The sequence below is a fragment of the Sorex fumeus genome, unplaced genomic scaffold, assembly GCF_029834395.1.
Source record: "Sorex fumeus unplaced genomic scaffold, SorFum_2.1 ptg000047l, whole genome shotgun sequence".
Lineage (NCBI taxonomy): Eukaryota > Metazoa > Chordata > Mammalia > Eulipotyphla > Soricidae > Sorex > Sorex fumeus.
The window spans coordinates 16,578,217-16,604,906 of NW_026606104.1; the positions used below are offsets into that span (position 1 = coordinate 16,578,217).

The window sequence follows — 26,690 nt, forward strand, 5'->3', positions numbered from 1 at the left end:
GGCGCCGCGACCGTCCGTCGGGGAAGTGGCAGCTGACCGCCACTTGCAGGGGGATCCGCGACTTGCACCCACGCCTGCTGCGCGCTCACCCTCCAGACAATGGCTGGGGGGAACTTGGGGCTTTTTGTTTTGGTGTGTTTTTCCTTCCCTAAGAACCCGTGTGCCGGCTCCTGAGCACCTCCTGGAGCAAAGGTGAAGTTTACCCCGCGCTTCCAGAGGGTTTCCAGATGGGCGGTGCTGCCAGGATTTTTTATTCTTCGTCGCTCTAGGCAGATCCGCGCAGACTTTTGTGGAGTTTGTGAATTTGAATTGGATCCAGGATAGACTTTTACGGGCTTCATAAACAGTCATTTAACTCCTCTCTCTCTCTCTCTCTCTCTCTCTCTCTCTCTCTCTCTCTCTCTCTCTCCCCCCCCTTCTTATTCCTCCCTCCCTCCTCTCCCTCTCCCTGTTCCCATTTTCGCCCCCCACCCCATATACACAAAATCAAACACTCAACCAAAAGAGCTATTATCAGTTCCTTCTTTTTATTTTTAAAAAAAGTCAAGTCTTATCCAACAGATTGTTCACTACTTCTCTTTCTAACAACAAAGCCCAATTTTTTTTTAAGTTGGAAAATCAAGGGCACTCGTATTTTAACCCTATGAACTTCTATTAAAAAAATAGGTGCAGCATCTATCTAGTCATTTGTGAACATATTTGCCCTCAGGATAGGAGTTTGTCCCCTATTTTATATGAGCCTGGTTTTTAATTTTCACCGAAGGCTTAGGTTACCAATTCTAGAAATCACTTAATTATGTTGTAAACAGAAGAAACGGTTCTCCTGAAAGAAGCATAATACTTTCAGAGTGAACCAAAATCAACACGATGTTTCGAACTGCGTTCTTGAAGATAAAGATTAAGAGTGAACACAAGACTAGTACTGAAATGTAAAGAGCATTCGTGGTACTGGACAATTTTGCTGGAAAGACTCGCAGATCCTATAGGACTGGGTTAGTACACATTGGTTTTGTTTAAACAAAAAACAAAACAGGAGAAAGTTTCTAATATCTAATCGCACATATGGGACAAATTAAAACATTTACTTAAAGAGTATATAAAGTGTTTCAAATCTATCTCCAATAAGTCTCCAGTCCACATCTGTCAGATTTTTCCTTAGTTTTATTTTCTTTTGCTTGAATAATAGGAGAATGGAATTTAATATTTACTAAAAGGATAACAGATACATTTTTAGTGTAAGGTTTATAATGAACATTTTTGAGTATAAAACAGTTTAATCATTTATTTATATTTTTGTGTAATATCTTCACCTGATCTTGATTTATTTAAATCTTTGTAAATTTTACTTTCTGTCAGCACAAAAATATATATAAACCTTTAGTCACAAATTTTCTCTCGTTTTGTTACAAAGCTTAAATAATTAACATCTGGTAGTTCTTAATGCTCTGATTTGTAGTGCAAACATTCAGGAATTAAAAAAGTAATTAACTTATGAATGAATTTGTTTAATTAAAAGTACTATGTGATAGTATTTTATATAATTTTCAAAAATCTAAGCAAAAACTTAAACATAATTTGAAACACTTTCTGAGATGTTACTCCCTTTCAGACCACCAATTCATGTTTTAGGGACAATCAAAGTAAGTTCTGTAATGTTTGCATATATGCTACAGATTTGGAAGTTTTTTTTTACTTTTTATGAAGGTTAGTTGAATTATTAAAACCATTGTGTGTATATATTATGTAATTCTCGTATAGTGTTTACTGCTAACTCTCTACCCTCCATTGAGTTAGGACAGGTGTCACTTACCTTCAACACAAAAGAAACAGAAGGGTTAATAGTATTTCTCTGTCACTCAAACTGGAATATCATTTGTGTATACTAACCTGGATTCAAGTTCAGGTGTCTGTGACTCTAAACCCTTGATTTATCAAAGTTCAGACAGACCTTATTCTTTAGAGATTTGAGCCAATTAATTCTATTAAGTTTTGAATTGAGTTGGTGAATAGAATTTCAGCAAGGTTTACAGCTATAACTTCCTGAAAGTTGCAAAGAAGTGAAGATTAGGGAGAATCCTAGGATAGGTTTAAGGACATTAAAGAAAACTATCGCTATATCCCTTTAAAAACTTTACCCTTTAAATGTTTATGTAGTCTAAATTGTGTCCTATTTTAAAATAATATTAAAAAGTAACTTTCTAAAAAAATTGCTAGCATACTTCAGATGAGGCAGTACATCTTTGGCTACATAAAAATGTTAAATAAGGATCCTGGATGTAGCTCAGGCACATGTTGGACCTTAGGTTTGATCCTGGCACACAAAAAAAGTTTATTACAACATTTTCCTATAAATAATACTTGTGAGGATTTTTCTTTCAAAGTAAAGTTATATTTGAAATTTGTAACCATAGATAATGAAAAACCTCTAACCTACTAAAGTATTTTAGAAAAATTTGAGGCTAAGTGAAAGCCAAACTTTCCATTTTGATTTTTGGGGTCTTCCTAAGAACCACAAAAAACAGTACAGTAATACCAATGATTTTTTTTTCTAATTTTCACTTATAGTTTAGTACTGTAGTACTGTCACTGTCATGCCATTGTTCATCAGTTTGCTCAAGTGGGCACCAGTCATGTCCATTGTGAGACTTGTTACTGTTTTTGGCATTTCGAATATTCCATGGGTAGCTTGCCAGGCTCTGGCATGCGGACAGGATACTCTTGGTAGCTTGCCAGGCTCTCCGAGAAGGATAGAGGAATCAAACTTGGGTTGGCCGCATGCAAGGCAAATGCCCTACCTGCTGTGTTATTGCTCCAGCCGCACAGTTATATACTGGTGTTAACATTTATGATTTTAATCTGTAAAGTTACTTTACTACCCATTGTCCTGATGTCACTTCTAGTACATCTCTTCCATTGCCCCACTGGCTGGTAATCTCAATTTTGTAATCAAGAATGCCAATGACTTGATGCAATTGGATATATGGTATTCAGATTGGCCAATTTGTTGCTGATTGAGATGGTTATTTAAGAAATACAAGATCATTACATATAGTAAAGATTGTCATGTTAATTCAAGCCTTAAGGAATTTTAATATTTGCTATCTATAAAGAAATCTTTATAAATAAGTTTTAATTAACACATAAAACTCAGAAATAAATTCAAAAGCACTATGTTGAACTCCTTTTTACCTTTTCTTGCTTTGAAAAAGAGTGATCCTACACTGGATCTAGTTTTTCCTGCTACATGACCTGTGATAGAAAAAAATTGGGGGTGTTTTGCTTAAAACTTTTAGAGCTTTTTTTTTTTTGAGGTTTTTAGGCTATACTAGGCAGTGCTTAGGACTTACTCCTGCATTGTGCTGAGGGATCAATCCTGGCAAAGCTCAGGGGACCATATGGGTTGTCAGGAATCAAACCCAGGTCTAGTGGGTATGTGCAAGACAAATGCATTCCTTTGGCTATACTCTCTCCAGTTGTTAAATCTTTAGTGATCATGTATATTATACCTTCAAGTGATATTGGCACTTGTAAAGCACATTTCTGTCTATATTTTCTTTTATGTATTTGTAGCTCTTATTTTATTTTGTTTGTTTGCTTTTTGGGCCATACACTGGTGATGCTCAGAGCTTACTCCTGGCTCTGCCACTAAGAAATTACTCCTGGCAGTTTTGGGCAGACCGCATGGGATGTTGGGAATCAAAACTGGGTTTGTCACGTGTAAGGCAAACGCCCTACCTAAGATACTATCACTCTGGCCCCTGTAGCTGTTTTTACACACACTACATTTAAAATGGATTTTCCCACAGCTTCTTTTATGTATTAACCCTTTTCAAGATTAGTAGCAGACAAATAATTTCTATTTTTGCTATCTTTTACTTTAAATTTGGCATCTAGCTTAGAAATTCTGCAATTGTGACTCAAGTTGCTTTTTTTTTTTTAAGAATATCATAGAACATTGGAGTTGGTGGTGGCAGGAAAATTCTGAGAATTATGAAGTCAACAGAAAGTCATGTGTTGGTTTGAAAGCCTACTTTTTTTTTCTTTTTGGGTCACTTTGGTGATGCTTCAGTGGTATTCCTGATTCTGCATTCATGAATCACTCCTTGTGGTGCTCAAGTACCATATAGGAAGCTGGAAATTAAACCTGGTTGGCTGCTTGTAGGGCAAATGCCCTACCAGCTGAAGTAATCGCTTTAGTCCCAGCCCTACATTTTTAAGTGAGTTTATTTTTTATTTTTTGCTTTTCGGATCACATCTGGTGATGCACAGGAGTTACTCCAGGCTCTGCACTCAGGAATTACTCCTGGCAGTGCAGGATGCTGGGGATTGAACCTGGGTTGGCTGTATGCAAGGCAAACGCCCTCCCCACAGTGCTATTGCTCCGGCCCCCAAAAATCTCACTTTTGTTGGTGCCAAGTGAGAATAATATGAAAGACACTACTTAAATTTGTTTCATGTAAATAGCAAGTTTAAGTTTGGACAAAAAAAACTTATGTCAAAAGACATCACTGTTCTAATAAAGACTGGTTTGAACACCAAGAATCAGAATAAAGTAGAATGCTTTTCCAAAACTCTAATGTATCAAGATAAAGAATTGGGGTATTGACTAGTGAAGAACCTCAATACTAATGTACGAAACAGCAACAGTTTTACTGGAGGTTAAGTATAGATTTTCATTCAGGTCTCATCCTCAGACCTATTCAATCTGCATTTTAACAGGGTTTTCAGAGAAACTGTATACACACTGAGCTCTTTAAAGATCTTTGCTCTATCGTTGTAAGTAATACTTTAAGTTGAAATGGTCTCTATTAGTAGTTCTCAACCTTTTTATGATCATAACTATCTTCTAACCTTTTTCTCTACTTTGAATGCCCAATTATCCACCAAATTTCATTTGGAGGGACCCCCAGCCATTTATATAATCTTCACCTATGGCCCCCTTAGATATCCTGGGCCTACACACACACACACACACACACACACACACACACACACACACATACATATGACTTAAATCACCATGAGATGCATAAAGTTGTTTATGATTGGATTTTGGTCATACAATGTTCCAACAACTGTCCCTTCACCAGTGTGTCATGTAGTATATTGAGTAAAAGAATAGGAACTCTGGACTTCTGATTAGATACTACCACTTATGAAGCTTGTGGCGCTGGTTGAGGTACACACTCTGTGTAGTCTGAATCCAGCGTGGGGTGAGGATGAAATGATAATCCATTTGGTCCTATGTCTGGCGCTCAGTTAGCTGTTATCGATAGAAAGGCAAGCAGGCTTTGTGAGAATACTGCCTCGTCCCAGATCATTAGGATCTGGATGGATTGTGAAATAATCAGAATTGAGGAGACTGCCTTTGGGAACAATGGGAATTGAGCTAAAGTACATCCCTTTAGGAACTTATTCTGCTTTTTTTTTTTTTTTTGCTTTTTCGCTTTTTCTGCCTTTGGTCTTCTTAGTTACTTTTGTGAAACTGAAAAACATTCTTGAAGTTTTCTGTACTTTCCTGTTACCAGAACTAGCACAGAGACTTTTTATTAACAGTTTTTAATTGCTTTTCTCAAGGGGGAAAAAAAATCCTACCAAAAATACTTCTTTTCATCCTATCCTTTTTTTTTTTTTAAAGATGTATCTGGGAAAGATACAGACATGTAACGTGTACATACTCATATATAAATTTAAGATTGTTTTGCTTTGTTTGGGGGCTACAATCAGCAATAATCAGGGGCTTCTCTTGATTCACTGCTAGGGGTGGGATGGGAATCATTCTAGGCAGTGCTGTGACCATGTACTGGGAATATGATCTGGTTTCTTGCATGTAATACATGTACGCAGTCCATGTACACAGTCCATTGAGCTTCTCTCTAGCTCATTAATCTAAGGTGGTAATTTTTTTCTAGTCATTTTATCTTGGCTGCCAAACCTGACTCTAAGTAGGCCTACTTATATTTATTTAATTCTAATGTGATGTTCATAAGAATACTTTCAATTTGACATTTTTTAAAAGAGAAATAAGTGAAAATAACTTTCTGTGGTAGAAATTATTAAGTGATGAAAGGTGTGGATACTTTACATTTTCAGTGAGGGTTGGAATACATGCTTTTAAATAAAGTTTTCTGACAATTTTGAGCACTTGTTATATGTTCAATCATGATAAATCATTTTGATTTATTATAAAATAGTAGTTGGGAATAAAAATGAGTTTAGTAGTTCACCACTATAGAGAGTATTTTTATTAGTGAAAAACATTTGATCTCTGGTTGCATGTGACCGACCCTGGTTGGATCCTTGACTTCCCATTTGATATTCCCCTAGACCCGCCCGTAGTGATACCTGAGCACAGAGTCAGGAGTAAGTTTTGATCACTGCTGGATGTGATCCTCAAACAAGCAAAAAGACCAACCAAACAGAAAAGAAACAACCCAGACAAATCCCATTTAACCTCTATTTCTGTATTTTTTTTAGATTTGCAAAGTAAATATGCTTAATTAGAATCTGTTAATATTACTATGACTTACTTGCAAGACAATAAACACTTGTTGTGGCTTTCAATTTTCCACTTTTATTTTGTTTATGGGACTATTCCCAGTGGTATTCAGACTTTGTGCTCAGGGATCACTCCTGGTGGTACCAGTGATATGCAGTACCAGGGATTGAATCCATTTAGGCTGTGTGCCTTACTCACTGTACTATTTCTCTGACCTTCCACATATGTTTGTATATTTTTCACCTGTGCCTTCTTTCAGTTCATACATTTAGTTTGCATAAGTTTATAATAAATATTTTATTTACATGTAAAGGTATTTGTATAAGATAATTTATATAAATATGTATTCAGTTATGCTTATGATCAGCTTTGCCAACAATTAATTTGGTCTTCATCATGAATTATAATAACATAACTATTTCTAAACTTAAACTTCAGCATCATTTATTTTGAAATATTCAGCAATCAGACTAGTTGGTTTCCAAGTCCTTGTGGTTTGTATTTTCATGAATATTGCTGCATTGTATTCAATTGTATGAACTTATGATTACTTATTAATTAAGTACTGTATTAGTGGAAGTACCCTGATTTCTTGAATAGGGGGTGGTAATAGCTTTCTTTTCCTTTTTCTTCTTTTTTTTTTTTTTTTTTTTTGCCATATCCAGCAATGCTAAAGTGTTTTGTCTGGCTCTGTACTCAGGTATTACTCCTGGCACTGTTCCAGGGACTCTATGGGATGCCTGGGATTGAACCCAGATGGTCATATGAGGCTGTTGTCCTACCTGCTGTACTCTCTCCACTCCAAGTAGCTTATTTTTTCTCATTATAGTTTTTTTGGAATGTAGTACAAGCAGAAGCTTGTTTCTGGTGTATGTCAGGAACTCTGGTAGGACTTAATACATCTAACTACTAAAATTTTGGATTTTTTGGGAGACTTCTGAGAAAAGATATGATGCATAGTCCTTGTGAGTTGTGTTATTTTACACATTTTTTTTGCATCTCCCCACAATAATCTTTGAAGATCTGAAATGCTACTAAATAATATAGGATTGGGGTTTACATGTGAAATAGATTTAGATGTTAGTGTAATAGGCAAAAGGGTTCAATCAAAATCTAGAAATCCCAGTCATTACTAACATGTGTTGATTTATGAACCCTGATAGACTGAATTCTGTAGGGAAGGGACTATTTGTTCATTTTTCTGTTCTTGCTTATATTAGTGCCTTAAGTTAAATAGCTATGATGTGCTTACTGTGAGAAAAGATACCTGGTTCTAAGCATTATGTTCTACCTTATTTTTTTCTTTAAAACAGATTTATTTGAAAATGTCTATGGTTCTTCAATGAAGAGAAGAGAACTTGAAAATCTGAAGAATAATATTGGATTCAGAAGTCATAAGCCACTTAATAGTATTACTGTGTCTAAGAAACGTAATTGGCTGTATCAGAGTACTTTGAGATCTTTTAATTTGGAAGGAGAAAATAAGAAATGTCAAGATGTATGCATCTCACCTGTCTCTCTTCCTAAACATCAGCTGTCACGACCTTGCCTCAAGTCATCTGAAGAATACTGTACATATATGGTGTGTAATGCTACAGATTCCTCATTACCAAGGAACTGTTCTTTAGATTTTAATGAGGAAAATGATGCAGATGATGAAGGAGAAATATGGTACAATCCCATTCCTGAAGATGATGACTTTCCAAATGCCTTGCGTTTTGATGAGGCAAACTCTGCTGTCCTCAAGTTTCCCACTGTCAGTTTGAGGGTAATCTCCAGTAGTGACCTCATGAAGGCAGAACAGCATACTGAAGACTTATTGTGCTTTTCTGAACACAGAGGTAATGTTCAGACTGCACAGTCAAATGAAATGATTCCTCTAGATTCCATCCATTCCACAGAGTTTGTGCAGCAGTGCAAGCAAAGACTTGGACACAAGACGCAGGAAGGTATAATGGATCACAGTTCCATGTTGAAATCTCCTTTTTCAGGTAAAGATAATTATATATCTTTTTTTTCTGTTCTTCAATTTTTTGAAGGTAGCTATGTTTTGCTCCTTTATACAGTGAATGTGCTTTCATGAAAGCAAAAATAATTCAAAATATAAACTTCTAAATATACATAGTTGGTTAATTATTATCACAGGCTTGGTTGTATAATCTGTTGTGCTTTAATATATTGGTTATTATTTGATCCTTTGAGACAATAATGACTTTTCTCTGACTGACTTTTCTCTTAGTTGGAAGAATGGAATCACTGGGAGTGAAAGAGAATGAGACTTTTGAAATTAAACAGTTTGTTATTGTTGTTGTTTGTTTCTTTTTCTTCTGTTTTTGGGTCACTCCCAGCAGTGTTCAGGGGTTACCCCTGGCAGTGCTCAGGGCCCATGTGGTACTAGGGACTAAATCCAGGATTATGCAAACCAGTCCCTCCATCTCATTGAGGTGTTTCCTGGCTCCTCAACATTTTTTTGATCAGAAAAAACCCAGCATTTCATATAGTTTTTCTTGTAGTGGATATTTTTTCTTGATTGCCTGCAATTTTCTGATGACTGTCTTTTCAAATGTAATCCCAAACACTATATCTAGGTAATAGAGCATAAATCATGCTTAGTTATAAATATCAAGTGTTGAGTAGAAATCAGTTGTTTGATAATAAGTCCTTTTTAATTTAATTTTTTGGTGTCAGCAAATCTGGAGGTGTTCAGGGCTTTCTCCTTCTTTGTGCTGAGGGATCACTCCTGATGGGGCTCGAGGGACCCTTGCTAGGGACCAGACCCTCAGCAAGGCAAGTGCTCTATTCACTCTACTACTGCTCTGGCCCCAAGTCATTTTAATAAAAAATTTCAAATGACAAGTTCAGGGAGATAGCTGGACTGGAGCACAAGCTGCATGTGGTAGTCCTGAGTTTGACTGCCCGGTCCTCTGAGCACTGCCAAGAGCCACCCTTGAGGACTGAGCTAGGTTGGACTGGCCCTGAGGACCACCAGGTATGCCCTCCCCCCAAAATAAAGCCCAAGTTGATACAAAGTTTTCAAAGGTATAGGTGTAACAAGTACTGTCAGTATCTCCTCCCTGGCACTTAGGTTTTTATTAGCCCTTTGAGTGGGGGGGTTAGCCTACTTGTAAATAGTGCAGTTTTTTCTGTGCTTGAAAACTTTCCTGACATTTTAGGGAGTCTCCTTCAGGACATCTTGGAAGTACTCCTCAACCAGTCCTTACAGGAGTTGGTATAAGATTACCCAGCTCTCTCCTATTTTAGAATAATTCTATGTTGTTTCCTAAAATTTAATGAGATCAATTAAATTCAGTTACACATAGTGATGTGTGTGTGTGTGTGTGTGTGTGTGTGTGTGTGTGTGTGTGTGTGTATGGAGATGCTTCTGAATAATGCTCTGCAGGCCTTGGGGCCACTCCCAGAGATAATTGGTCAACTGGGTTGAACAGATGAACAGATAGCACAGTGCTTCAGTCCAGCAATATTGGACTGAAATGCAGTCCAAAAAAAAAAAAAGAAAAATGCAGTGCTGCTCAGACCCACTGCTGCAGTGTGCTACCAGGACTACCTAGCTAGTCCTTGGAGGGCCTCTTGGGCTAGATCTGGTGTTTCCTGGGGTGGGCATATGTAGTACCAAGGATTGAACTCAAGCCTCAGGCCTACAAGGCTTTACACCAACTTTCTGAGCTCTCTCCCACCCTACACTTTACAAGTAAACGATTTGCATTGGAATCCTTTTTTTTCTGAGAAATGTGAGGAGGTGGAGTTAATATTTCATTGTTAGAGAATAATCCAGTTATGAAAGAGTGTGTGGTGTGTGCGGTGTGATATCTGCTTTTTAAAAAATGCTGAAAAACTAAGCTGGAATACTAGTAGTTTTTCTTTCCTGGCTAGGGCGTTTGCCTTGCACACAGCCAGCCTGGCCGAGCCGGGTTTGATTCCTCTGCCCCTCTCGGAGATCCCGGCAAGCTACTGAAAGTATCTCGCCCACATGGCAAAGCCTGGCAAGCTACCCATGACATATTCAATATGCCAAACACAGTAACAACAAGTCTCAAAATGGAGACATTACTGGGCCCACTAGAGCAAATTGATGAACAAGGGGAGGACAGTGTTTGGACAGTTTGTTTCTTTCCTGGATGTTAAGATTGAAGGTGATTAGAAGTTTTGTGTTTGTGTGCATTTCTAATTCAAGAGTGAGAGCAACTCTTTCTTTCATAATATGGGTGGAAAGAGAAATCAGTACTTTATAATAGCTTGTAACACAGGTGATAATAAAATGATATTAAAAATAATATTGGCAGAGAGCTGTTGAAAAGTAGGCACAGAGAATGGCTTAATTTCAAAATAAATTTTTGATCAAGAAATAGAAAAACTTAGGTCGGAGCCATAGTACAACAGGTAAGGTGCTTGTCTTGCAAGTGGCTGGCCCGGGTTTGATCTCCTGCGTCACATATAATCCCCCAGGCCTGCCAGGAGTGATTCCTGAGTGCAGATAAGCAATAACTCCTGAGCACCACCACTGGTCTCAGTTCCCAGTTGCACTCTCCCCGAACCCTGCCCAAAAAGAAATAGAAAAGCTTTAGTGTTTTTAATATGAATGAAAGTTTTGTAATCAATCTAACTCAACTGACTTGTTTTGTATATTAACTCCATATGTATGTGTGTGTTTTATCTAGGTATCAATAATAGTGAACTGTTATTTTGTCATTTTTTCTTGGCATCATCATTATTTAACATGTAGATTGTCATTAACATTGTTCAGTCTTTGTAGTATTTAATGGTGTGCCCTAATCTATTTGATTCTCAAATTTTGTGTATAAACAAATTGTTTCCTCTACTGATTGTAGTGAACTTTATCATGGTCTATTTGATTAATTATTAAGCACCATTATAGGATCCTTGAGACTGAGAAGTATTATAGGTAATATTGTGTTTCCTAAAAGGTCAATCAGTTTAGGTAATTAAGAATTGATTGGTTGATTTAGTAATTAATTTCATTAGTAATACTAAGCTTCTACTAAGAGCCAGTGATAAAAGTGCTAGATGATAAAGTATATAAGTTTCACTTAATTTTTTACCCTAGTTCATAATTTAATATTTAAATAACTTTTATTTTGTACTGTTTTCATAAGCTAGTCTGTTATTAGTATAAATGGTGGTTGATTTTAATTTTTATGTTTTTAATTTGGTGAAGATTTGGGGGCACCCCAGAAGTCCCCAGAAATTACTGGATCTATGCTCAGGGATCGCTCCTGGCAGTGCTCTGGGGTCAGTCTGCAGTGCAAGGGACTGAACTAGGGCCAGCCATTTGCAAGGCAAATGTTCTAACCTCTAAACTATCTTTCTGGCCCCAGTGGTATAATTTTTATTTTTTATTGATCACCGTGAAATACACAGTTATACCCCAGTGGTATAATTTTAAGTGACTGATAAATTTGGTGATGTTTTATCTCTTAAATGAGGAAAAAATACTGTTTTGTTATCATAAATTCAGTCTTTTCTGTTGCAGAAGTTCTGTTTAATTTAATAAAACAGATTTAATATGTTTTAATAAGTTCAGTCTTTTCTATTGGAGAAGTTCTGTGAAATTTAATAAAACAGATTTAATATACTGAATATCTTTTTTTTAGGCTTTGACAAATTGTAGGCCAAAGCAAGACTGGTCTAAAACAGTCTATTATTATAAGTGAGCCAGTAGAATTGTACTACAGTTTATAGCACAAGGGGATGTTTTGTCTAGTTTATCAAACTCTCAATTTATTAGTTGCTTACCAGAAAAGCCCAGCAGGCACACTTAAAAGAGTCTTTTTTTTCTAGAAAGAAATGACTTCTTTGTTATTAGAACACTTAGAGATGGTGAAGGGAGAATATTATATTAATACTTTAGAGAAAGGTCATTTAGGGCCCCTGGATAACTCCATGGTTTAGAGAGGCTGCCTTGAAGCATTAGGCCAAGAATTGCAGGTAGTCCTTGTTGCTACCACGTGAACTGAGCTTGATCCTGCCGGCTTAGAGCTGTCTGTGACTCCTGGTATTGTAAGCACTTGATTCCTTTGGCCACCCTAGAACCAGATGTGTGTGAGTTCTGTAACTTAAGGGGTGTGACCCCAGTGATCACTACAGTTAAAAGATGTGTGAGCACTGTAGCCTGGAAGGGTGGACCCTGGCAAGCACATGTGTGGACACCACAGTGAGCCCCAAGGAGCATTAAAACCACAGTGTGCCAGAGTACCAAGATTAGTGTATGACTCCAGCAAGCAGGTGTGCAAGCACCACAACCAAAGATGAGCACTTCGGGCAAGTATGTGAGTACCACAACCTGATGTGCTGGTACCAGTAAGCATTACAGCTCAAAAGCTATGTGGCACTGTCAGGCTGTGACTCTGGTTATCATAACTGTAGCACTGTAGCACTGTCCTCCCGTTGTTCATCGATTGGCTCGAGTGGGCCCAGTAACGTCTCCATTGTGATACGTTGTTACTGTGTTTGGCATATCATCGAGTACATCACAGGGAGCTTGCCAGGCTTTGCCATGCGGACGAGATACTCTCGGTAGCTTGCCGGGCTCTCTGAGAGGGGTGGAGGAAGTCATCATAACAACAAGGGAAATTGGAGAAAGGATCATTTAATCTACTGATTTTTGTTGTATGTATTTTTTTTTTTATGAGTGTGGCTTCCCAGTGGTGTCCAGGGGTCTGGAAGTCACTCCTGGTGATGTGTGGCCTAGCAGGGTCAGTCTGATGGTTTAGTGCTCAGGTATGGTGATGCAGTGTTGGTTTGGCCCAGCAGTGCTGGGGGCCACACGGGCCACACTAGGCAGTGCTCAGGGGCTCCTTCAGCTGCATCTAATTGTATTTGAAGATCTGTGTGGTTCTGGAAATTGAACTTGGAGCCTTGTATATACAAAGCATGTCTTTCAGCCCCCTGGGCCATCTCCCAGGCCCACGATTATCAATATTGACTATTTTTGTGATGAACATTTCTCACTTTAATTGTGAAATATAATATTGCAGTAGTTTTATATCAGGATCATTAAAAATCTTTATAAGGAATAGCTCAAATATGACAAGTTAATTATTTTTGTTTCGTTTTTTTTGGACAATATATTGAATACTCTTTTAGGCTTTGACAATTTGTAGGCCAAAGCAGGACTCATCTAAAACAGTCTCTTATTTTAAGTAAACCAGTAGAATTTGGGAAAATACTCGCTGGTGCTTAAAAGTTATGCTTAGCTCTTTGCCCAGGGATCACTCCTGGTGGGACCCGGGGAGCTATATGGAATGCTAGGGATACAGTAACAACAAGTCACACGATGGAGATGTTACTGGGCCCGCTCGAGCAAATCGATGAACAACAGGAGGACCATGACCGTGAGATTCATCGATTTGGTCGAGCAGGCCCAGTAACGTCTCCATTGAAGACTTTGTTGTTACTGTGTTTGGCATATCAAATAAGTCACCGGGAGCTTGCCAGGCTCTGCCGTGCGGGCGAGATACTCTTGGTAGCTTGCTGGGCTCTCCGAGAGGGGCGGAGGAATTGAACTCGGGTCGGCCATGTTGGCTGCATGCAAGGCAAACGTCCTACCGCTGTGCTATTGCTCTAGCCCACCCTGAATGCGCCCGATCTTGTCTGATTGCGGAAGCTAAGCAGGGTCGGGCCTGGTTAGTACTTGGATGGGAGACCGTGAGATAATGCTAGATTATTTTTACTTTAAAAAAAATTGTTTTCTTTTCACTTGAAATAAGAGGATGAGTGATATGACTTAAAAGACTGGAGTACATGTTTTACATGTGGGCGCCCTGGATTTGTTCCATGAGCACCACTGGAAATGTCTTCCTCATAGAGCCAGCAATGACCCCCGACAACTTTAGAGTGTAGACCTCCCAAAATCACTTGATCACTTGACATCCTGTTACTCATCGATTTGCTTGAGTGGACACCAGTAACGTCTCCATCCATCCCTATCGCGTGCTACTGTAGCCCAATAGCGTCTGCTCACTCCAGGAACACAAAGAGCCGCAAACCGATCATTCAGGGTCTTAACAAAAAAGCCTGACCATCTCTTAGGTGGGCAGCCACACGATCTTTTGACGTCCTGTGGAATTCAGTCAGTAATGGCTCTAGTCCAGCGGTCGTCTCCAAATTGCATTACATGTCCAGCCCATCTGATTTTCAATGCCTTGGCAAACGAGACAGCGTCCCTGATTCTCGATCATTGATGGAGGTTGGGACTCCGGATTCCTTCTCTCATTTGAGTGAAGTGTCATTCTCCAAGCATAGCTCTTTCGATTGCTCTTTGGGAAACCCGAATAGCGTTCTCATCCTCCACTACCTCCACTACCACTTCGGGGCTGCGCGACACATCATAAGACACTTAATACCCATCTTCCAAGATTACCGCATCATATTTTATGGGGTTCAAATATGATTTGAACCATGGGAACACCTGCAAGGGCGATTAGAGGCTGCCCTAAAAGCCTCTATCCCTCTTGGAGAGCCTGGCAAGCTACCGAGAGTATCCCGCCCGCATGGCAGAGCCTGGAGGCGTATTCGATATGCCAAAAACAGTAAATACCTCCCAAAATACAATAAGTAAATTAACATTGATTTACAACAGTATAGAGATTTTAGGTATTCAGACTTATGCATCAGCATATGTATATGCTAAGTTATGTTTGTCATCAAAATCTAATTTCTGTCCATCACCATGTAATGGCTCCCTTTTTCGTTTGCTAGATTGTTTCTCTAAAGGAACCATTTCTGTTTTTTTCTCTTAGACTTTTCTTTCTTTCTTTCTTTTTTTTTCTTTTCCAAATGGGGCACTGTGATTTATAGTAGTATTAGTATTCTACTTTAGATACACAGTGTTATTGCACTGCACCCTCATTAGAGTACCTCTGCCCTTCCATCACTATATGAGACTCCTTCTCTCCATGTCCTCCTATCCTCCACCCTTACGCGGTAAACTCAATTCTGTTGACACAGTCAAAAGGATTTGTTTTCATTGTAGTCCATTCATTTTTTTTTATTATATTCCAAGTAAGACTGAGATCATCTATTTGTTTTCTGCAGACTTCCCCCTTAATTTGACAATCTTTAGCTTTGTTCAAGTTGTAAAGAAATGTAGGATTTCATCTTTTCTTATAACTCAGTAGTATTCCATTATGTATGTATACCACAATTTATTTATTTAAAATTTTCTTGTTTGTTTGTTTGAGACCACACCAAGTACTTAGTCCTCACTGCTCCACGATTCTTCTCCTTTTTTTTTTTTAATTTTTATTAGTGAAACACCATGAGGTACAGTTGTAGACTTACAAATTTTTGTGCTTGGTTTCAGTTATATAATGATCAAGTACCCATCCCTCCACCAGTGCCCATTTTCCACCACCACGGGTCCCAGTATCCCTCCCACCCCCCATCCCCCCACCCCACTGTGGCAGGGCATTCCCTTTTGTTCTCTCTTTCCTTTTGGGTGTTTTGGTTTGCAAAAGAGGCATTGAGTGGCAATCATGTTTGGTCTATAGTCTACTTTCAGCATGCTTCTCCCATCCTGGGAGGATCCTCTCAACACCCTTTATTTGGTGCTCCCTTCTCTATCTGAGCTCCCTTTTCCCCTAGCATGTATGGCTGGCCTCCAAGCCATGGAGCAAAATTCTCCAGGATTATTCTTGACCCCAAGGAACCTCAGGGTTCAGGGAATTGACCATATATGCTATCAGGGGTCAAATTGAGGTTGGCTGCATGAAAGCAAGCCCCTTATAGGCTCTGCTATCTATCATAGACCTTTAGATCACAAAGTTTTAACCTCTCACGTATTGTTGGGTACCTGGATTGTTTCCAATACAGACTTTTTTTTTCTTATTTTTTTAAAAAAATTTTATTAGTGAAACACCATGAGATACAGTTGTAGACTTACAAATTTTTGTGCTTGGGTTTTGATTATACAATGATCAAATACCCATCCCTCCACCAGTGCCCATTTTCCATCACCATGGATCCCAGTATTCCTCCCAAAGTCTTGGCCATTATATATAATAGGTGTTCATATATCTTTTAAAATTAATGTTCTGTTTTCTTGAGATATGTATCAAAGAGTGGAATTACAGTAATTCTATTTTTCTTCTTTTTAAATAAGTTTCCATACGATTTCCCATAGAGGTTAAGCCAGTTTAAATTCCCAACAACAGTGAATGAGGGTTTCTTTTTTACTTTTTCACTGGCCATCTGTTTGAGGAAGTATCCTTTCAGTTCTTTTCATTGTTCGAGGGGTTGTTTTGCTTTTGTCTTTGTTTTTGTTGGGTTGTGTTGGTGCTCTATATATTTTAGATATTAGTCTCCTTTTTAGAAGTATAGGATATAAATATTTTCTCCAACTCAGTAAGAGGGCCTTTAATTTTAGCCATAGTTTTTTTCTAAGTGCAGATGCCTTTTAGACTGATGAAGTCCTGTTGGTGTTTTGTTTTGATTTGGGGGCACACCGGATGATGCTCATGGCTTACTTCTGGTGGGGGCTGGGGGGCCATATGGTTGTCAGGAATTGAATCCAGGTTAGGCATGCACAAGACAAGCACCCTTACCCACTGTATTATTGGTCTAGTCCCTGTTTGCTTATTTTTTTTATTATCTTACTTTTGGAGTAGAATTGTTGATGACACCCCTGAAGTCAATACCATGTCAATGCCAAAATTCTGTTTTCCTTGATATATTTTATGGATTCAAGTACAGGACTGAGGTCTTCTATATCTTTTGAATGAACTTTTGTGTATAGTGGGAAGTAGTGATTCAATTTCATTTTTTGCTTGTGATTAACCAATTTTATGAACATCATTAATCGAAAGGCTTTTCTTCATTTTATGCTCCTAACTGTAAAGAAACAATGGAAATTTATGTAAATTAAATTAATGATAGCATTTTTTAAAAAGTTTTCCCCTTTCTTGCTTTGTTGCAGCAACTGGGAGTTGCACACGCTTTGTGGTACTTCTTACACCCTGTCCCCCGCCCCCCCCCCATTTTTTTTAGTTATGGTTACTTGTTGGGGGTTGGACATTTTAGTTGTTGTTGGCAGGTGAGTGCACACCGTGGTGACATTAGGAATTCCAAACAGCAGAGCCGCTGAGAACATACTTGGTCATGTGGGTAGTAACAGGGTGCTGGAGAGAGAGCCACACCTCACATTACCAGGCGGGTGTCCCAGGATTCCCAATATGAGATTTTGAAAAACGTTTTGCGTTCTTTTTTTTAATTAGTGTGAAAACTTTCTAGGAACAAGTTTAAATTTAAAAATAAAAATGACTAATTTTATTTTCTATGAACTGAAAATTGAAGGTTGATTGAAATACTTCATAATAATAGTTGAAAAAAATTCTTTAAAAATCAATTTAATGTATAGGCAGAAAAATGTTTAGAACAGGGGGACTGAAAGTGTAGTGTTCAAGATTAGAGGCCCTGAAAGCTCATGCTCAGGGTTTAAGCCCAGTTCTACCACCTACCAGTATGTGATCTTAGACAAATTAGACAAGCCTGTGCATGAACTTTCTTATCTAGAGTAAGGAGTGCTAATGATATCTTAACTCATGGGGTTATTATGAGAATTAAATGAGGGCTATACATACTAAATTAATTTTTCATACTTTGTCAAGCTCAATAAATCTTGACTGATGTTATTATTTTTAATAATAACTAAATGATAATTTGATAATAAACTACTTAAAATGATTTTTACCACATATCTATAATAGTTAATCTCTTGGTAATGTGCCTTAAGCTGTCACTTACTTTATTTGTACTTTTCTGTATTTAAAAAAATTTTTTTATTTTGAAGAGAAGTTTTGGTGGTACTGTGCTCAAGGATCATCCGTGGTGGGGACAGGGGACCAGTGGTGTGGTGCAGGGGATTGAACCTGGGTTTGCTTCATGCAAGGCAAGCACTTAACCACCTGTACTATCTCTGTAGTCCCAATATAAATGATTTGTCCAGTTAGATAAAAAGATTGTTTTGTGTGGTAAAGGTAAGGTAAAGGTCCTCCCGTTGATCGTCGATTTGCTCGAGTGGGCCCAGTAACGTCTCCATTGGAGACTTTGTTGTTACTGTGTCTGGCATATCGAATACTCTCGGTAGCTTGCCGGGCTCTCCGAGAGGGGCGGAGGAATCGAACTTGGGTCGGCCATGTTGGCCGCTTGTAAGGCGAACGCCCTACCCGCTGTGCTATCAGGCGTTCAAGCATTTCAAGGATTTATTTATGAAAACTGACTGTGATTTCTCTTTACTTTTAATATATTGAAATTTAAAGGCAATAACGAAAATAGTTTGCAGTTTTGAAAATTTACTTGGACTTATGATAGTCAGTATTCAGCTCATCTTAGTTAGAGTTCTTTGTATATAATCTGAATCTGTTGATATATTCTGATAGAGTTTTAGAACAAGGAAGGACAAATATGAGATTAATACCCAAGAATAGCTGAGATCAACACCAGGAGGATTACTCCATAGCTTAGAGGCCAGCCGGGTATTCTAGGGGAAAGCGCAGTTCAGATAGAGAAGGGAGCACCAAATAAAGGATGTTTGGAGGATCCTCCCAGGAGGGGAGATGCATGTTGAAAGTAGACTATGGACTGAACATGTTTGCCACTCAATGCCTCTTTTGCTGACCACAACACCCAAAAGGAGAGAGAGAACAGGGGGGAATACCCTGCCACAGTGGCAGGGTGGGATGGGGGGGACGAGGGGGGGAGGGATATTATCCATGGTGGTGGAAAATGGGCACTGGTGGAGGGATGGGTATTTGGTCATTGTATAAACGAAACCCAAGCACAAAAATTTGTAAATCTACAACTGTACCTCATAGTGTTTCACTAATAAAAAAAAAAACCAAGATCTTTACTTGCAATTTAGAACTTTACTGAAGTTACCATATCTGCTCTGTGTAACATTAAAAAATCAAAACAGGTTTCAGATGTGGAACTCCTATTTATATCACACAATCATTTATTTCTTAAAATGTTGGTTATTTGATGTAATATTAATTCTTATATATAAACCAAGCAAAACATGTGGCTAAAAAAATGATAGAGTAGGAAGACAAATCCTTGTTACTCAGGGTCTTAAGGAAAATAAAGATTTAATTGTGTAAAGAGGAAAGAAAAAAAAAAGAACAAGGAAGGACTCTTAGTTGTTGAGATTATAAACTTACTTTTTTTTTTAACTTTTTAAAACTGGCACTGCTGTGTGAAAGTATATTAGAGTGAAATTTCTAAGTGAACATTAAAATAGGAATATGTTAAGCATGTTTTAATAGGCAAAGCTATTAAAATAGGAAGCTTTCTTATTTTCTGTTATCTATGTTTTCTGTTTATGGTTATAAACTAACATACTCAGTTAAAGTATACTACTGTGCCACAGATTTTTAACGGAACCTATACAGCTATTTCTCTAACCTTCAGAATTGAAGGAAAATTAGAGGGAGCAATGCTGTTCTGCTTGAACATGGTGAGGGTGTAACAATGGTTACATGGATATGTGACAATGGAAGAATTACCATACATATAAGAGAGGTATTTAATTGATGGCTTGTAAAGTAGGAATCAAATTATCTTATACTATCTTCTTCTTCTTTTTTAAGGTCCTGGAATCTTAGCTGCTACACATAAGATTGAATTGGGTGTTACAGAACCATCATCTCCAAGCCCTAGCCCTGTGAAAAAAGGCAGTTCAATTAATTGGTCTTTCCCAGATAAAATAAAGTCTCCACGAACTGTGAGGAAACTTTCCATGAAAATGAAAAGGCTACCCGAACTTAGCCGAAAACTGAGTGTTAAGGGAACCCTGAATTATGTAAATAGTTCAGATGATACTCCATCCATGTCTAAATGTGGTTGTCAAGAAGTCCATCACACGGTTATTCTGCCTTCTGGAAACACTACCACAGCTGCCAAGAGGAATGTTATAAGTCTGTACCATCTGGATACTAGTGTGTCTTCTCAGCACAGCTACCAGAAGAAAAACTCTATGAGTTCTAAGTATTCTTGCAAAGGTGGTTACCTCAGTGATGGAGATTCACCTGACCTTATAACTAAATCTAGCAAGTCTGGATCTGAAAACAAATTTGGAAAGGGGAAAGAAATAATTTCAAATAATTGTAGCAAGAATGAAATAGACATTGATGCCTTTAGACATTACAGTTTTTCTGATCAACCTAAGTGTTCCCAGTACATATCTGGACTCATGAGTGTGCATTTCTATGGGGCAGAGGATTTAAAACCTCCTCGGATAGATTCAAAAGATGTATTTTGTGCCATTCAAGTAGATTCAGTAAATAAAGCAAGGACAGCTTTGCTCACATGTCGGACAACATTTTTAGACATGGATCACACATTCAACATAGAAATCGAAAATGCGCAGCATTTGAAATTAGTGGTGTTCAGCTGGGAACCTACTCCAAGGAAAAATCGCGTGTGTTGTCATGGAACTATCGTTCTCCCCACCTTGTTCAGAGTGACCAAGACTCATCAGTTGGCTGTCAAACTCGAACCTAGAGGCCTTATTTATGTGAAAGTGACTCTTCTCGAACAGTGGGAAAATTCTCTTCATGGACTAGATATGAATCGAGAGTCAGTAATATTTGGTGTTGACATTCGAAAAGTTGTAGAGAAAGAAAATATAGGATTGATGGTGCCACTCCTGATACAGAAATGTATTATGGAAATTGAGAAGAGAGGATGTCAGGTATTATTTCAGTGCCTTTTGGTCTATCTAAATCAGTTGTATTTATTTATAATAATAAGTCTTGATAGAAGGAATTTATGGTAAAGTAAAAAAAAATTTTAGACATCTTTTCTGTTTTCACTTTTTCCCCATTACTGTTTAGGGTATATAATTCATACTTCAAACTTAATCTGTATTGTAATTGAGAACATCCTAGATGGTTCCTCAATTTATGTTGTGATATAGAGCTGCACAATGCTCACATTTAAAGATCAAATTGTTTTACAATGACATATCTAGGAAAAATCCAGAGCAGATTAAGTCAAAGAGTAGTATAAGTTTCCAATGTAGGAAGTCCCAACATGAATCTTACAGATCGATTTGATTCTTGAATTGAGCTCTCCACCCTTAGTTGCCACCTCCTTTCCTTAGTCCCACTCTTTGGGAAGCATATTTGTATCTGTCTCTTTAACTTTTGTGATTAGATCACATAGAGGATAAAGAGAGATCCAACTAATAATAACTTTACTTTTAAATAAGAATGAAAATAGCCCATTAAAACATTTATTCTGATTGGAAACATTGAGGATATCATTGAATCTGAAAGTATGATTTTTTTTTTCACATATAGAAAGGAGTTTGAAATAACTAGTCTGGAACTTAACATGGAATAAGAGAAAACCTAAGTTAGTGGAGTCTCATATTGAGATGCAAGAAACATCTCAATATGAGATGTTTGGTTTATCCTCCTTTATTAGTTGTGTGATGTTGAGCAAGTCACTTAATTTCTGGAGCTTTTTTAAAATTAGTTATTTTTTAATTCATTTTTTTTTCATATGTAGGGGGAGGTTTGTCCAATAGCTGATGATGTTTAGGAGCTGTTCCAGGCTCTGTGCTCATGGATCACTCCTCGTGGTGCTAGGGTATCAGATATGGTGCCAGGGATCCAGCTAGGGTCAGTTGCATGGAAGACCAGTGCCTCAGTTAACCCCTGTACTATTTCTCTGGCCCTAGATCTGTATACTTTCTTGGAATGATAGCGGCAGGGTGTTAGCCTTGTGCACAGCTGGTCCGGCCGAGCTGGGTTCGATTCCTCCGCCCCTCTCAGAGAGCCTGGCAAGCTACCGAGAGTATCACACCCTCATGGCAAAGCCTGGCAAGCTACCCGTGATGTATTCAATATGCCAAACACAGTAACAACAAGTCTCACGATGGAGATGTTACTGGGCCCACTCAAGAAAATCAATGAACAATGGGAGGTCTGTGCTTTCTTTTTTGTTTTTAGGCCACACCTGGTGATGTTCAAGGCTTACTCTTGGCCTAGTTCTCAGGGGTCATTCCTGGCAGGGCTCGCAGGAACATAAGGGAGCCAGAACCTAACCCATGTTGACCACATGCAAGGCAAATACCCTATCCAGCCCCCAGAACTGTACTTTTAAAGCCCTTCATTTCATCTCTTTTGCTTCTCCCTCACCACTGCCGGCATAGCCAAAGGAAGGGCTTTGTGTGTGTGTGTGTGTGCCTGCATATTACAAACTAGCATACTATTTCAGTTTTATTCTTTTTGTGTTATTTTTTTCTCTGTGAGAAGCAGGTTTTAGTATTCATAAAAAACTAATAGCATGGGCCTTTGAATCTTCCAGACTTTGAAGGCTACCATCATCCATCTCCTGATTTCAGTGGGAAAAATTAATGTAGAAATACTATTTATGGTTCATCCAGCACAAATTCTACCTTTTATTGAAGGGCACCAAGCATGTACTTTAAGATTTGTTTTTGGAAGTCAGCCTCTGAGGTTAAGGTTATATACTAAAATCGTTTCCTTCCAACTTATACTTGGTCATTTATTAACTTTTGAAAAAATATGTATTTATAATTTTGATATTTTGGGATTATATGTTCCACTAATTTAGCACATAATTTAAGTATTTAAGTATTCTTTAATTTTTCTCTAAATTCCTCTATTCAACTTCAAGGGAATGCATTTTTTTTTTTAATTTTTATTAGTGAGACACCATGAGGTACAGTTGTAGACTTACAAATTTTTGTGCTTGGGTTTCAATTATACAATGATCAAATACCCATCCCTCCATCAGTGCCCATTTCCCACCACCACGGATCCCAGTATCCCTCCCACCCCCCATTCCCCCATCCCACCCTGCCTTTGTCCCAGGGCATTAAGGGAATGCATTCTTATGGAATTTTTTGTGCTTATACCAGAAGGGATCTAATCAAGTCAATTAGTTTTAACTTGGTAGTATTTCCTTTATTCTAGTTTAATATTTTTATTTCATTTTCTGGATCATCTATAGTTCTGCCACATTTTTATTGAGTTGATATAAGCTATTCTCAATACAAATGCACAAAGAATGTGGATAAGATAGGATTTTTGTTTGTTTTTCACCACACTGACGGTGTTCAGGAATTGCTTTGGCTCTACACTCAGGATTCACTCCTGGTGGGCTCAGGGGAACATATTGAATGCCGAGTATTGAACTTTGGTTGGCCATGTGCAAAGCAAGTACCCCACCCGCTATACTATCACTCCAGCCCCAAAGTAAGAAATTTAATTTTTTTTCTAGTACATCCTTTAAGTAGTAGTACTTCCTTTTAGAAATAATTGTAGGCTTATCATCTTCTAATTAATATATGTTAGCTTATCACATCAAATATTTTGGGTAATATTTTCCTGTAGTCATTATCTACACTTTCCTGTATTGTGACCCATCCGTGTCTTCTGTTATTTAATGACTCAGAAGATGTTAGACTCAAAAGTAATCCTGGAAATTTCATTATGTGTTTCTTCTCTAGGTTATTTACAGCTTTTTAAAAGTAATTCATTTATTGAGATTATCAGAGAGTTTCTATTTTATTTCAGCCTTGAAATAATTTCTCTATCATAACTCTTTACTTTAAGGTGCCTTAGCTTCACAAATGGTCTTTGATGGGCTGGAGTGCATATTTTGCATTAGGAGGCCTGATTTAATCCTTGGCATCACATGGTCCTCCCAGAGCGAACAGAAGTGGACCTCACCTGCCCTGAGTACTGAGCCATAAATAATCCCTGAGCACCGCCAGACATGACCCCCAGACTAAAACTTAAATTAATTGCGTGATTACTTGTGATCTTTTTGTGGGTAGGGGGAGGGTGATCCCCCAAGTGGCCTTTCAGGAGGCCCAGGGACCCTTTCTTGTGATACTTGGAATACCAGGTGATTCTGGCAATCAAACCAGAGTCGGTCTGCATGCAAGACATGCCTAAACCCCTATACTGTATCTCTGGTTCCTTTCATCTTTTCTTTTTACAGGCAGTGCATTAATTTCCTTTCAATGAGTTTATTTTACTTTGTTTTGGGGCCACACCCAGCTGTACTGTTTTGGGGCCACACCCAGCTGTACTCAAGGCTTGATCCTGATTCTTTGCTCAGAAATCACTTCTGACAGTTCTCAGGGGGCCATATGTTGTGCTGGGGATCAAACCAGGCAAAGAAAAGGACCTTAATCTCCGTAGTATCTCGCTGGTCCAATTTCCTCTCAGAGAAGTTAGAGTGAACTTCTTAATACTTTAGAATATATAGAGATACTTGTGTTTTAGAAGAAAAAAATTGTGAGTGGTGATAGCTTGAGCCATACCCAGTGGTACTCGGGGTCAGATGCATGTTAGGAAGTATGTTAACCTCCATACTATTTCTCCAGACCCTAAAAGTGGTATTTTTAAATGCAGTTTTGGAGAAGATGGATGACATCTGTGTATCTTTTATACATTTTGAGTTATAGGGATTTTTTTTCTTTTTTGTTTGTTTTTTGGGCCAAACCCAGCAGTGCTCAGGGATTACTCCTGGCTCTGTGCTCAGGAGTTCCTCCTGGCAGTACTTGGAGACCATTATAGAATGCTGAGGATTGAATCTGTATTTGCCTTGTGAAGGCAAGTGCCTTAAATGCTGTGCTATCTCTCAAGCCCTTTGACATATTATTTAAATTTTAAATATAACCTAGTAAGTAAGTAAGTAAAGGCCCTCCCGTTGATCATCGATTTTCTCGAGTGGGCCCAGTAACGTCTCCATTGGAGACTTTGTTGTTACTGTGTCTGGCATATCGAATACGTCCTGGGGAGCTTGCCAGGCTCTGCCGTGCGGGCGAGATACTCTCGGTAGCTTGCTGGGCTCTCCGAGAGGGGGGAGGAATCGAACTCGGGTCGGCCATGTTGGCTGCGTGCAAGGCAGACGCCCTACCCGCTGTGCTATCGCTCCAGCCCTAATTATAACCTATAATAAATTAATTCACCAAGTTTAAAAAAATCTTACTTTATTTTATTTCTGAGAATCTTTTATTATTTTTTCCTAAAAGTATAACTTTCTAGAAATAATATACTGGAACCTTATTTCAACTATAGACTTATTTTATAGGTAAAGAAAATGAGTGTCAAGAGTACTAAATAATTTATTAGAATTCACCAAGCAAGAAGTGATAGAATGAGGGCTTTATAACTCCCAAATCCTGGGTTGGCCATTTCTGTATTACTTAACTGTAGATTAAAATATATGAAAGGGCATGATGCTGGGGCATAGAGATCCTGGTTGAGTATAGCAACCAGTATCTAAAGAGAAGGGATTGTGTTATTTTATAAGTTAGCTGGCACTATTGAAATAACACTCTGTTGTTTGAATTTAATTGGAAGAATATAATGTTTTTGTTAAACTAATCCTAATAGTGTAGGGCAAGATTTCAAAAGCTGTATTCAAAGTCCTTTAAATTAAATGCTATCAGAGCATATTTGCTTGTCTTTTAGTTATATGACTCATACATACTATATTTCTCCCTTTTTTTTTTTTTTTTTAGGTAGTAGGCCTATACCGGTTATGCGGTTCAGCAGCAGTCAAGAAAGAACTTCGAGAGGCTTTTGAGAGGGATAGCAAAGCTGTTGTTCTGTGTGAAAACCAGTACCCAGATATAAATGTAATAACAGGTAATAAATGGACATCATTTTTCATACTAGTTTTTTAAAAACCACATCTGCAAGGAAGATAATTTAAATACTATTTTGCACCCTAAATTTAATTTGGTTTTATTCTGAAATTTTTCTTTTTTGTTTTCTGGAAACATTACTGGGTTATTTTCTGTGGAGGGATAATAAAATATGTACATAGTACATGCCCTAAAAAATCTACACATTTTGGACAAAAGTACGATCTATGTTAAATTAGTTGTAGAGAGCCAGAGCTATAGTACAGAAGGAACTTGGCCTTGCATGCAGCTGTCTTGGCCAGCCAAACTTGGTCAATTTCTGTCTCCCCATATGTTCCTCTTAGCACCACTGAGAGTGATCCCTGAGTATAGAAACAGGAATATCCCCTGAGCAATGCCACGTATAACCCCAAGAAATAAAAAAATGATGACTAAGTAGCTAGTAGGGAAAAAAGGTTTTCTTCATAGAGAGATAAATGAAACATCAGAGTTCAGTTTGACTAGCTTAGGTAATATAAACAA

General features: G+C 38.1%; 1 protein-coding gene across 4 annotated transcripts in view; it reads left to right on the forward strand.

Annotated features, from left to right (window-relative positions):
- The window catches only part of SYDE2 (synapse defective Rho GTPase homolog 2), a 50,087-nt gene that overhangs the window by 988 nt on the left and 22,409 nt on the right, over nucleotides 1-26,690 (forward strand). For all 4 annotated transcript variants that reach the window (XM_056122770.1, XM_056122771.1, XM_056122773.1 and 1 more), the window contains exons 2-4: nucleotides 7,813-8,490; nucleotides 20,122-21,224; nucleotides 26,043-26,169. In XM_056122770.1, the coding sequence (XP_055978745.1) occupies nucleotides 7,813-8,490; nucleotides 20,122-21,224; nucleotides 26,043-26,169 (1,908 nt within the window). The remainder of the gene's footprint in view (nucleotides 1-7,812; nucleotides 8,491-20,121; nucleotides 21,225-26,042; nucleotides 26,170-26,690) is intronic.